General features: G+C 50.3%; 2 protein-coding genes across 4 annotated transcripts in view; one reads left to right on the top strand and one right to left on the bottom strand.

Annotated features, from left to right (window-relative positions):
* Positions 1-269: 269 nt before the first annotated feature.
* On the top strand, positions 270-2,966 carry LOC130316210 (uncharacterized). 2 transcript variants are annotated; one of them, XM_056552786.1, is made up of 3 exons: positions 270-1,811; positions 1,904-2,329; positions 2,360-2,966. In XM_056552786.1, exons 1-3 carry the CDS (start codon positions 984-986, stop codon positions 2,438-2,440), a joined length of 1,335 nt encoding a protein of 444 aa, XP_056408761.1. In that variant the 5' UTR covers positions 270-983; the 3' UTR covers positions 2,441-2,966. The 2 variants fall into 2 exon arrangements, with proteins under 2 accessions (XP_056408761.1, XP_056408760.1); XM_056552785.1 differs by having other exon boundaries at positions 1,904-2,966.
* A 1,592-nt stretch (positions 2,967-4,558) lies between these two features.
* Positions 4,559-13,191, bottom strand: part of LOC130316209 (zinc finger protein ZFP2-like) — a 30,680-nt gene continuing 22,047 nt past the window's right edge. Inside the window, exon 3 of one of the 2 annotated variants that reach the window (XM_056552783.1) lies at positions 4,559-6,448. In XM_056552783.1, the coding sequence (XP_056408758.1) occupies positions 5,850-6,448 (599 nt within the window). In that variant the 3' untranslated portion in view covers positions 4,559-5,849. The remainder of the gene's footprint in view (positions 6,449-13,191) is intronic. The other variant, XM_056552784.1, reaches the window with a different exon arrangement.

Below are 13,191 nucleotides of genomic sequence, written 5' to 3'. Positions count from 1 at the left end.
AAAATGGAGTCCTGAAAATGAGGCAGACGTGCGGTGTTGGGGCTCCCAGAAGTGGAGGTGCAGATATGTATCTCTGTAGAAGACTGATTATCGCTCTTACTGTAGAGAACCTCAACTAGAGGGTGAAGTCAGGGCGGCAGTCTCCATCATCACAACAGCACCAAGACAAAGCCCCGGTCCGTGCCTCCCCCTCCGCCGGCCCCCTTCTGCGCCTCCCCCTCCGCCGGCCCCCTTCTGCGCCTCCCCCTCCGCCGGCCCCCTTCTGCGCCTCCCCCTCCGCCGGCCCCCTTCTGCACCCTCCGTCTGTACCATCCATTTCTGCCAGACACGGGAGCAGATCCCATTCCCTGGTTCTAACAAATATACAAATCCTTAAATCATGTTTTTTCCTTCAGAGGTGCACTCACTATTCTGCTGTTTCATCACGTCTCAGACTTGTCACATCCAGAGCTGCACTCACTATTCTGCTGTTCCATCACGTCTCAGACTTGTCACATCCAGAGCTGCACTCACTATTCTGCTGTTCCATCATGTCTTATCCCCATCATCTCCAGAGCTGCACTCACTATTCAGCTGTTCCATCATGTCTTATCCCCCAGTCAATCTCCAGAGCTGCACTTACTATTCTACTGTTCCTTCATGTCTTATCCCCATCATCTCGAGAGCTGCACTCACTATTCTGCTGTTCCATCATGTCTTATCCCCCAGTCATCTCCAGAGCTGCACTTACTATTCTACTGTTCCATCATGTTTTATCCTCCAGTCATCTCCAGAGCTGCACTTACTATTCTGCTGTTCCATCATGTCTGAGTCCAGAGCTGCACTCACTATTCTGTCTCAGATCTGGATGTAACTATGATACTTGAACACAACCCTTGAAGTGACAAGTGTAGTAATTGGGGAAAACTTTAGATCTAATGAGACTGAATGCAGCTTAATGTGATTGGAGTAGAGCGTATCTAACTTCAGCTCTTAAAGTGACCATGTATCTAAATGCAGCTCTGAAGGTGACCGTGTATCTAAATGCTGCTCTGAAGGTGACCATGTATCTAAATGCAGCTCTGAAGGTGATCGTGTATCTAAATGCTGCTCTGAGGGTGACCGTGTATCTAAATGCTGCTCTGAACGTGACCATGTATCTAAATGCTGCTCTGAGGGTGACCGTGTATCTAAATGCTGCTCTGAACGTGACCGTGTATCTAAATGCTGCTCTGAACGTGACCATGTATCTAAATGCTGCTCTGAACGTGACCATGTATCTAAATGCTGCTCTGAAGGTGACCATGTATCTAAATGCAGCTCTGAAGGTGACCGTGTATCTAAATGCTGCTCTGAGGGTGACCGTGTATCTAAATGCTGCTCTGAGGGTGACCGTGTATCTAAATGCTGCTCTGAGGGTGACCGTGTATCTAAATGCTGCTCTGAACGTGACCATGTATCTAAATGCTGCTCTGAACGTGACCATGTATCTAAATGCTGCTCTGAATGTGACCATGTATCTAAATGCAGCTCTGAGGGTGACCGTGTATCTAAATGCAGCTCTGAAGGTGACCATGTATCTAAATGCTGCTCTGAAGGTGACCATGTATCTAAATGCTGCTCTGAAGGTGACCATGTATCTAAATGCTGCTCTGAAGGTGACCATGTATCTAAATGCTGCTCTGAGGGTGACCATGTATCTAAATGCTGCTCTGAAGGTGACCATGTATCTAAATGCTGCTCTGAGGGTGACCATGTATCTAAATGCTGCTCTGAATGTGACCATGTATCTAAATGCTGCTCTGAAGGTGACCATGTATCTAACTTCAGCTGTATCTAACTTCAGCTCTGAGGGTGACCAGGTATCTAAATGCTGCTCTGAAGGTGACCATGTATCTAACTTCAGCTGTATCTAACTTCAGCTCTGAGGGTGACCAGGTATCTAAATGCTGCTCTGAAGGTGACCATGTATCTAAATGCAGCTCTGAAGGTGACCATGTATCTAACTTCAGCTCTGAGGGTGACCAGGTATCTAAATGCTGCTCTGAAGGTGACCATGTATCTAAATGCAGCTCTGAAGGTGACCATGTATCTAACTTCAGCTCTGAGGGTGACCAGGTATCTAAATGCTGCTCTGAGGGTGACCATGTGTCTAAATGCTGCTCTGAACGTGACCATGTATCTAAATGCTGCTCTGAACGTGACCGTGTATCTAAATGCTGCTCTGAAGGTGACCATGTGTCTAAATGCTGCTCTGAACGTGACCATGTATCTAACTTCAGCTCTGAGGGTGACCATGTATCTAAATGCTGCTCTGAAGGTGACCATGTATCTAAATGCTGCTCTGAAGGTGACCATGTATCTAAATGCTGCTCTGAAGGTGACCATGTATCTAACTTCAGCTCTGATGGTGACCATGTCTCTAAATGCTGCTCTGAAGGTGACTAGAGTCGATACCTAACAGGTGTCCCCGCATAACAGGTGTCCCCGCACCCACTAGCAGCACCTTGTCTCGTCTGCTGCTCTTCATTCACTGACAGGAAGCCACTCCAGAGACATTTGGCAAGTGACTGGGATCACAGTGACCGTGCGCCGTCCCGGGGGGCACACATGGTTATTGGGGGGATTAGTGTTTAACATGAAGGAGACGACTGAACCAATGTCAGAGATTAAAGTGCAGCGGTCATGGATATTGTACCCCAGACTAATACCAGGATAGTATAGATCAGTGGTCTTCAACCTGCGGAACTCCAGATGTTGCAAAACTACAACTCCCAGCATGCCCGGACAGCCGCTGGCATTCTACTGGTATAGATGATAGAACGTGTAATACATATGGCTGCTCCTTATCAGACAGAAAATAGTATATCGTGCGAGCAGCAGCAGTCGGATGGGCGTGGCCGGGGTTCACAATGCCCCGCCTCCGCCACGCCAATCCCGTGAGTGAGCGCTGGGACCGCTGTGTGATTGACAGACAAGTCCCTAGCGCAAGCGCCCGGTGTTCATGATGTGCGGCCCGGGACCCCACTGAGCCCTCACATATGATGTACTGGGCCCCATCCCTCCTTTCTTCTCCTGGTGCCGGAGACGGGAGTGAGCGCTTCCTCTCTGGTAGACGGGAGTGAGCGCTTCCTCTCTGGTAGACGGGAGTGAGCGCTTCCTCTCTGGTAGAGACGGGAGTGAGCGCTTCTTCTCTGGTAGACGGGAGTGAGCGCTTCCTCTCTGGTAGACGGGAGTGAGCGCTTCCTCTCTGGTAGAGACGGGAGTGAGCGCTTCCTCTCTGGTAGAGACGGGAGTGAGCGCTTCCTCTCTGGTAGAGACGGGAGTGAGCGCTTCCTCTCTGGTAGAGACGGGAGTGAGCGCTTCCTCTCTGGTAGAGACGGGAGTGAGCGCTTCCTCTCTGGTAGAGACGGGAGTGAGCGCTTCCTCTCTGGTAGAGACGGGAGTGAGCGCTTCCTCTCTGGTAGAGACGGGAGTGAGCGCTTCCTCTCTGGTAGAGACGGGAGTGAGCGCTTCCTCTCTGGTAGAGACGGGAGTGAGCGCTTCCTCTCTGGTAGACGGGAGTGAGCGCTTCCTCTCTGGTAGAGATGGGAGTGAGCGCTTCCTCTCTGGTAGAGACGGGAGTGAGCGCTTCTTCTCTGGTAGACGGGAGTGAGCGCTTCCTCTCTGGTAGAGACGGGAGTGAGCGCTTCCTCTCTGGTAGAGACAGGAGTGAGCGCTTCTTCTCTGGTAGACGGGAGTGAGCGCTTCCTCTCTGGTAGACGGGAGTGAGCGCTTCTTCTCTGGTAGAGACGGGAGTGAGCGCTTCTTCTCTGGTAGAGACGGGAGTGAGCGCTTCCTCTCTGGTAGAGACAGGAGTGAGCGCTTCCTCTCTGGTAGAGACGGGAGTGAGCGCTTCCTCTCTGGTAGAGACGGGAGTGAGCGCTTCCTCTCTGGTAGACGGGCGTGAGCGCTTCTTCTCTGGTAGAGACGGGAGTGAGCGCTTCCTCTCTGGTAGAGACAGGAGTGAGCGCTTCCTCTCTGGTAGACGGGCGTGAGCGCTTCTTCTCTGGTAGAGACAGGAGTGAGCGCTTCCTCTCTGGTAGAGACAGGAGTGAGCGCTTCCTCTCTGGTAGACGGGCGTGAGCGCTTCTTCTCTGGTAGAGACGGGCGTGAGCGCTTCTTCTCTGGTAGAGACAGGAGTGAGCGCTTCTTCTCTGGTAGAGACGGGAGTGAGCGCTTCTTCTCTGGTAGAGACAGGAGTGAGCGCTTCTTCTCTGGTAGAGACGGGCGTGAGCGCTTCTTCTCTGGTAGAGACAGGAGTGAGCGCTTCTTCTCTGGTAGAGACGGGAGTGAGCGCTTCTTCTCTGGTAGAGACGGGAGTGAGCTCGTTGCCTCTAGTGAAAGTAGAAGCGGTGCATCTCCGGCACCAGGAGAAGAAAGGAGGGATGGGGCCCAGTACATCATATGTGAGGGCTCAGTGGGGTCCCGGGCCGCACATCATGAACACCGGGCGCTTGCGCTGGGGACTTGTCTGTCAATCACACAGCGGTCACGCCCATCCGACTGTTGCTGCCCGCACGATATACTATTTTCTGTCTGATAAGGAGCAGCCATATGTATTACACATTCTATCATCTATAATATCGCGGGATTAGTCTGGATCCATGACCGCTGCGCTGTAAAGGAGATCTCCCGTGTATAACACTTATTGTGTGATCGCGGGGGTCCGACCGCTGGGACCCCGCGATCTCCTGTACTACTGCGTGGGAGAGGCGGGGATACACGAAATATCTCTGCTGCATCTCCACCTCTCCCATAGAGAGACATGTAGGGGCCCATAGAGAGACATGGAGGGGCCCATAGAGAGACATGGAGGGGCCCATAGAGAGACATGGAGGGGCCCATAGAGAGACATGGAAGGGCCCATAGAGAGACATGGAGGGGCCCATAGAGAGACATGGAGGGGCCCATAGAGAGACATGGAGGGGCCCATAGAGAGACAAGGAGGGGCCCATAGAGAGACAAGGAGGGGCCCATAGAGAGACAAGGAGGGGCCCATAGAGAGACAAGGAGGGGCCCATAGAGAGACACACAGCAGAGTCGGGGCCCCGTACAGGAGATTGCAAGGTGTCCCAGCGTTCAGATGCCCCGCAGTCAGACACTTAAAGGGATACTCCGCCCCTAGACATCTCATCCTCTATCCAAAGGATAAGTTGTCTGATCACTGGGGCCCCGCGATCTTGGTTGCGACACCCCAGACAACCGATGCAGGGAGCGAACTTCATTCTGTGCTGGATGACTGGCGATACGGGGCGGAGGCTTGTGACAACGTCCCACTGTTGCCGTCACGGCCACACCCCCTCAATGCAAGTCTATGGAAGGGGGTGTGACGTCCGTCACACCCCCTCCCATAGACTTGCATTGAGGGGGCAGGGCCGTGACATCATAAGTGGGCGTGTCCATGATGTAACAAACCTCCGACACTACACCTGAGGTTCTAAACGAACGTCGGGTGAAGCAGGGAGATCGCGGGTGTCCTCAGTGGCGGGATCCTGCGATTAGACATCTTATCCCTTATAAGATAATATGTCTGGGGGCGGAGTACCCCTTTAAGGGGATCAGCGTTACACACGGCAGATTTCCTTCATCAGGGTCCCTTAGATAAACTGAAGCCCCCAGAGCAGTCCGAGGCCGCGCAGAAGGAAAGAAGGCCTGGCCCGAAGCAGAAGATGAAACCCCTGGTTGGGGGTAGAATGTGAACCCCCGCTGCCCCTTTATACTGACAGGGTGAACCCTCGGGGTATTAGGCTCCTCCCCCTGTTGGTCACCGCCCATGTGACCTTTAGTGTCTTTGCTCCGGTTCTCCCCTTAAGCGTCCTCCAGAGGGCTCAGCCCTGTGTGTACTCCATTGTGGAGCTCAGGACGTCGGCGTGGACCTTCTGGTGCTTGACGAGCTCTGACCTCCATCGGTAGCTCTTGCCACACTCACTGCAGGGGTACGGCCGCTCCCCGGTGTGCGTCTTGACGTGTGTGGTGAGGTGCTGCCGCTGTACGAAGCACTTACCGCACTGCTTACACTTATAGGGCCGCTCCCCCGTGTGTATGCGCTTGTGGATGAGTAAGGCCGTGCGGCGGCGGAATATTTTGCCGCATTCGTTACATAAGTTCGGTTTGTCGCCGCCCTGGTGGCTCTTCTGATGCTTCAGCAAATCGGAGCTTCGTGCAAAACGTTTGTCGCACTGGTTGCATGTGAAGAGTTTTTCTCGCGGCAGGAGACGGCGTTGGTCCAGGAAGTGTAGGCCCGGACGGAAGCCTCGGAGGACGTCGCTGGAGGTGTGCGGCTCATCGCCGGCAAAGTCCCTCACCTCACAGACGGGATCGGCCACCAGGGGGAGGTGTTCTTTGGAGTCAGATGACATCACCAGCTCCTCAGCACCCTTCTCCGCAGTCATTTCCTTCCCATTCTTATTGATCCAGACCTCACCTGCTGGGAGAGAGACATCCCGTCATATAACTATCCGCCCGGGCTATACAGCGTCTACTCACCAGTATACAGAGTAATACCTCAGAAACATCCTGTCATATAACCATCCGCCCGGGCTATACAGCGTCTACTCACCAGTATACAGGGTAATACTCCAGAAACATCCCGTCATATAACCATCCGCCCGGGCTATACAGCGTCTACTCACCAGTATACAGGGTAATACTCCAGAAACATCCCGTCATATAACCATCCGCCCGGGCTATACAGCGTCTACTCACCAGTATACAGGGTAATACTCCAGAAACATCCGGTCATATCACCATCCGCCCGGGCTATACAGCGTCTACTCACCAGTATACAGGGTAATACTCCAGAAACATCCGTCATATAACCATCTGCCCGGGCTATACAGCGTCTACTCACCAGTATACAGGGTAATACTCCAGAAACATCCCGTCATATAACCATCCGCCCGGGCTATACAGCGTCTACTCACCAGTATACAGGGTAATACTCCAGAAACATCCCGTCATATAACCATCCGCCCGGGCTATACAGCGTCTACTCACCAGTATACAGGGTAATACTCCAGAAACATCCCGTCATATAACTATCCGCCCGGGCTATACAGCGTCTACTCACCAGTATACAGGGTAATACTCCAGAAACATCCCGTCATATAACTATCCGCCCGGGCTATACAGCGTCTACTCACCAGTATACAGGGTAATACTCCAGAAACATCCGGTCATATCACCATCCGCCCGGGCTATACAGCGTCTACTCACCAGTATACAGGGTAATACTCCAGAAACATCCCGTCATATAACCATCCACCCGGGCTATACAGCGTCTACTCACCAGTATACAGAGTAATATTCCAGAAACATCCTTTCATATAACCATCCGCCCGGGCTATACAGCGTCTACTCACCAGTATACAGGGTAATACTCCAGAAACATCCCGTCATATAACCATCCGCCCGGGCTATACAGCGTCTACTCACCAGTATACAGGGTAATACTCCAGAAACATCCCGTCATATAACCATCCGCCCGGGCTATACAGCGTCTACTCACCAGTATACAGAGTAATATTTCAGAAACATCCTTTCATATAACCATCCGCCCGGGCTATACAGCGTCTACTCACCAGTATACAGGGTAATACTCCAGAAACATCCTGTCATATAACCATCTGCCCGGGCTATACAGCGTCTACTCACCAGTATACAGGGTAATACTCCAGAAAAATCCCGTCATATAACCATCCGCCCAGGGTATACAGCGTCTATTCACCAGTATACAGGGTAATACTCCAGAAACATCCCGTCATATAACCATCCGCCCAGGGTATACAGCGTCTACTCACCTGTATACAGGGTAATACTCCAGAAACATCCTGTCATATCACCATCCGCCCGGGCTATACAGCGTCTACTCACCAGTATACAGGGTAATACTCCAGAAACATCCCGTCATATAACCATCCGCCCGGGTTATACAGCGTCTACTCACCAGTATACAGAGTAATATTCCAGAAACATCCCGTCATATAACCATCTGCCCGGGCTATACAGCGTCTACTCACCAGTATACAGAGTAATATTCCAGAAACATCCCGTCATATAACCATCCGCCCAGGGTATACAGCGTCTACTCACCAGTATACAGGGTAATACTCCAGAAACATCCCGTCATATAACTATCCGCCCAGGCTATACAGCGTCTACTCACCAGTATACAGAGTAATATTCCAGAAACATCCCGTAATATAACCATCCGCCCGGGCTATACAGCGTCTACTCACCAGTATACAGGGTAATACTCCAGAAACATCCTGTCATATAACCATCCGCCCGGGCTATACAGCGTCTACTCACCAGTATACAGAGTAATATTCCAGAAACATCCCGTCATATAACCATCCGCCCAGGGTATACAGCGTCTACTCACCAGTATACAGGGTAATACTCCAGAAACATTCCGTCATATAACCATCCGCCCGGGCTATACAGCGTCTACTCACCAGTATACAGGGTAATACTCCAGAAACATCCCGTCATATAACCATCCGCCCGGGCTATACAGCGTCTACTCACCAGTATACAGAGTAATATTCCAGAAACATCCCGTCATATAACCATCCGCCCGGGCTATACAGCGTCTACTCACCAGTATACAGGGTAATACTCCAGAAAAATCCCGTCATATATAACCATCCGCCCAGGGTATACAGCGTCTACTCACCAGTATACAGGGTAATACTCCAGAAACATCCCGTCATATAACCATCCGCCCGGGCTATACAGCGTCTACTCACCAGTATACAGGGTAATACTCCAGAAACATCCCGTCATATAACCATCCGCCCAGGGTATACAGCGTCTACTCACCAGTATACAGGGTAATACTCCAGAAACATCCTGTCATATCACCATCCGCCCGGGCTATACAGCGTCTACTCACCAGTATACAGGGTAATACTCCAGAAACATCCTGTCATATAACCATCCGCCCGGGCTATACAGCGTCTACTCACCAGTATACAGGGTAATACTCCAGAAACATCCCGTCATATAACCATCCGCCCGGGCTATACAGCGTCTACTCACCAGTATACAGAGTAATATTCCAGAAACATCCCGTAATATAACCATCCGCCCGGGCTATACAGCGTCTACTCACCAGTATACAGGGTAATACTCCAGAAACATCCTGTCATATAACCATCCGCCCGGGCTATACAGCGTCTACTCACCAGTATACAGAGTAATATTCCAGAAACATCCCGTCATATAACCATCCGCCCAGGGTATACAGCGTCTACTCACCAGTATACAGGGTAATACTCCAGAAACATTCCGTCATATAACCATCCGCCCGGGCTATACAGCGTCTACTCACCAGTATACAGGGTAATACTCCAGAAACATCCCGTCATATAACCATCCGCCCGGGCTATACAGCGTCTACTCACCAGTATACAGAGTAATATTCCAGAAACATCCCGTCATATAACCATCCGCCCGGGCTATACAGCGTCTACTCACCAGTATACAGGGTAATACTCCAGAAACATCCTGTCATATAACCATCCGCCCGGGCTATACAGCGTCTACTCACCAGTATACAGGGTAATACTCCAGAAAATCTCGTCATATAACCATCCGCCCAGGGTATACAGCGTCTACTCACCAGTATACAGGGTAATACTCCAGAAACATCCCGTCATATAACTATCTGCCCGGGCTATACAGCGTCTACTCACCAGTATACAGAGTAATACCCCAGAAACATCCGTCATATAACCATCCGCCCGGGCTATACAGCGTCTACTCATCAGTATACAGGGTAATACTCCAGAAACATCCTGTCATATAACCATCCGCCCGGGCTATACAGCGTCTACTCACCAGTATACAGGGTAATACTCCAGAAACATCCCGTCATTTAACCATCCGCCCGGGCTATACAGCGTCTACTCACCAGTATACAGGGTAATACTCCAGAAACATCCCGTCATATAACCATCCGCCCGGGCTATACAGCGTCTACTCACCAGTATACAGGTTAATACTCCAGAAACATCCTGTCATATAACCATCCGCCCGGGCTATACAGCGTCTACTCACCAGTATACAGAGTAATATTCCAGAAACATTCCGTCATATAACTATCCGCCCGGGCTACACAGCGTCTACTCACCAGTATACAGAGTAATATTCCAGAAACATCCCGTCATATAACCTTCTGCCCGGGCTATACAGCGTCTACTCACCAGTATACAGGGTAATACTCCAGAAACATCCGTCATATAACCATCCGCCCGGGCTATACAGCGTCTACTCACCAGTATACAGAGTAATATTCCAGAAACATCCCGTCAAATAACCATCCGCCCAGGGTATACAGCGTCTACTCACCAGTATACAGAGTAATACTTCAGAAACATCCGTCATATAACCATCCGCCCGGGCTATACAGCGTCTACTCACCAGTATACAGGGTAATACTCCAGAAACATCCCGTCATATAACCATCCGCCCGGGCTATACAGCGTCTACTCACCAGTATACAGGGTAATACTCCAGAAACATCCCGTCATATAACCATCCGCCCGGGCTATACAGCGTCTACTCACCAGTATACAGGGTAATACCTCAGAAACATCCGTCATATAACTATCCGCCCGGGCTATACAGCGTCTACTCACCAGTATACAGGGTAATACTCCAGAAACATCCTGTCATATCACCATCCGCCCGGGCTATACAGCGTCTACTCACCAGTATACAGGCTAATACTCCAGAAACATCCCGTCATATAACCATCCGCCCGGGTTATACAGCGTCTACTCACCAGTATACAGAGTAATACCTCAGAAACATCCGTCATATAACCATCCGCCCGGGCTATACAGCGTCTACTCACCAGTATACAGGGTAATACTCCAGAAACATCCCGTCATATAATCATCCGCCCGGGCTATACAGCGTCTACTCACCAGTATACAGGGTAATACTCCAGAAACATCCTGTCATATCACCATCCGCCCGGGCTATACAGCGTCTACTCACCAGTATACAGAGTAATACTCCAGAAACATCCTGTCATATAACCATCCGCCCGGGCTATACAGCGTCTACTCACCAGTATACAGGGTAATACTCCAGAAACATCCCGTCATATAACCATCCGCCCGGGCTATAAAGCGTCTACTCACCAGTATACAGGGTAATACTCCAGAAACATCCTGTCATATAACCATCCACCCGGGCTATACAGCGTCTACTCACCAGTATACAGGGTAATACTCCAGAAACATCTCGTCATATAACCATCCGCCCAGGGTATACAGCGTCTACTCACCAGTATACAGGGTAATACTCCAGAAACATCCCGTCATATAACTATCCGCCCGGGCTATACAGAGTCTACTCACCAGTATACAGAGTAATACCCCAGAAACATCCGTCATATAACCATCCGCCCGGGCTATACAGCGTCTACTCACCAGTATACAGGGTAATACTCCAGAAACATCCCGTCATATAACTATCCGCCCGGGCTATACAGAGTCTACTCACCAGTATACAGGGTAATACCTCAGAAACATCCTGTCATATAACCATCCGCCCGGGCTATACAGCGTCTACTCACCAGTATACAGGGTAATACTCCAGAAACATCCTGTCATATAACCATACGCCCGGGCTATACAGCGTCTACTCACCAGTATACAGGGTAATACTCCAGAAACATCCCGTCATATAACCATCCGCCCAGGGTATACAGCGTCTACTCACCAGTATACAGGGTAATACTCCAGAAACATCCCGTCATATAACCATCCGCCCGGGCTATACAGCGTCTACTCACCAGTATACAGGTTAATACTCCAGAAACATCCTGTCATATCACCATCCGCCCGGGCTATACAGCGTCTACTCACCAGTATACAGAGTAATATTCCAGAAACATCCTGTCATATAACCATCCGCCCGGGCTATACAGCGTCTACTCACCAGTATACTATACAGGGTAATACTCCAGAAACATCCGTCATATAACCATCCGCCTGGGCTATACAGCGTCTACTCACCAGTATACAGGGTAATACCTCAGAAACATCCGTCATATAACTATCCGCCCGGGCTATACAGCGTCTACTCACCAGTATACAGGGTAATACTCCAGAAACATCCCGTCATATAACCATCCGCCCGGGTTATACAGCGTCTACTCACCAGTATACAGAGTAATACCTCAGAAACATCCGTCATATAACCATACGCCCGGGCTATACAGCGTCTACTCACCAGTATACAGAGTAATATTCCAGAAACATCCCGTCATATAACCATCCGCCCAGGGTATACAGCGTCTACTCACCAGTATACAGGGTAATACTCCAGAAACATCCCGTCATATAACTATCCGCCCAGGCTATACAGCGTCTACTCACCAGTATACAGAGTAATACCCCAGAAACATCCGTCATATAACCATCCGCCCGGGCTATAAAGCGTCTACTCACCAGTATACAGAGTAATATTCCAGAAACATCCCGTCATATAACCATCCGCCCGGGTTATACAGCGTCTACTCACCAGTATACAGAGTAATATTCCAGAAACATTCCGTCATATAACTATCCGCCCGGGCTATACAGCGTCTACTCACCAGTATACAGGGTAATACTCCAGAAACATCCTGTCATATAACCATCCACCCGGGCTATACAGCGTCTACTCACCAGTATACAGGGTAATACTCCAGAAACATCTTGTCATATAACCATCCGCCCAGGGTATACAGCGTCTACTCACCAGTATACAGGGTAATACTCCAGAAACATCCCGTCATATAACTATCCGCCCGGGCTATACAGCGTCTACTCACCAGTATACAGAGTAATACCCCAGAAACATCCCGTCATATAACTATCCGCCCGGGCTATACAGCGTCTACTCATCAGTATACAGGGTAATACTCCAGAAACATCCTGTCATATAACCATCCGCCCGGGCTATACAGCGTCTACCCACCAGTATACAGGGTAATACTCCAGAAACATCCCGTCATATAACTATCCGCCCGGGCTATACAGCGTCTACTCACCAGTATACAGGGTAATACTCCAGAAACATCCTGTCATATAACCATCTGCCCGGGCTATACAGCGTCTACTCACCAGTATACAGAGTAATACTCCAGAAACATCCCGTCATATAACCATC

Source organism: Hyla sarda, unplaced genomic scaffold (genome assembly GCF_029499605.1).
Source record: "Hyla sarda isolate aHylSar1 unplaced genomic scaffold, aHylSar1.hap1 scaffold_1924, whole genome shotgun sequence".
NCBI classification, from domain to species: domain Eukaryota; kingdom Metazoa; phylum Chordata; class Amphibia; order Anura; family Hylidae; genus Hyla; species Hyla sarda.
This window is presented reverse-complemented; position numbering and strand designations above follow the sequence as displayed.

Bases quoted from the DNA above. Each gene is read 5' to 3' on its own strand.
- LOC130316210 (XM_056552785.1), top strand. From the start codon at position 984: ATGTATCTAAATGCAGCTCTGAAGGTGACCGTGTATCTAAATGCTGCT. The intron at 1,812-1,903 runs GTATCTAACTTC...CTAACTTCAGCT, and splicing joins CCATGTATCTAACTTCAGCT to CTGAGGGTGACCAGGTATCT.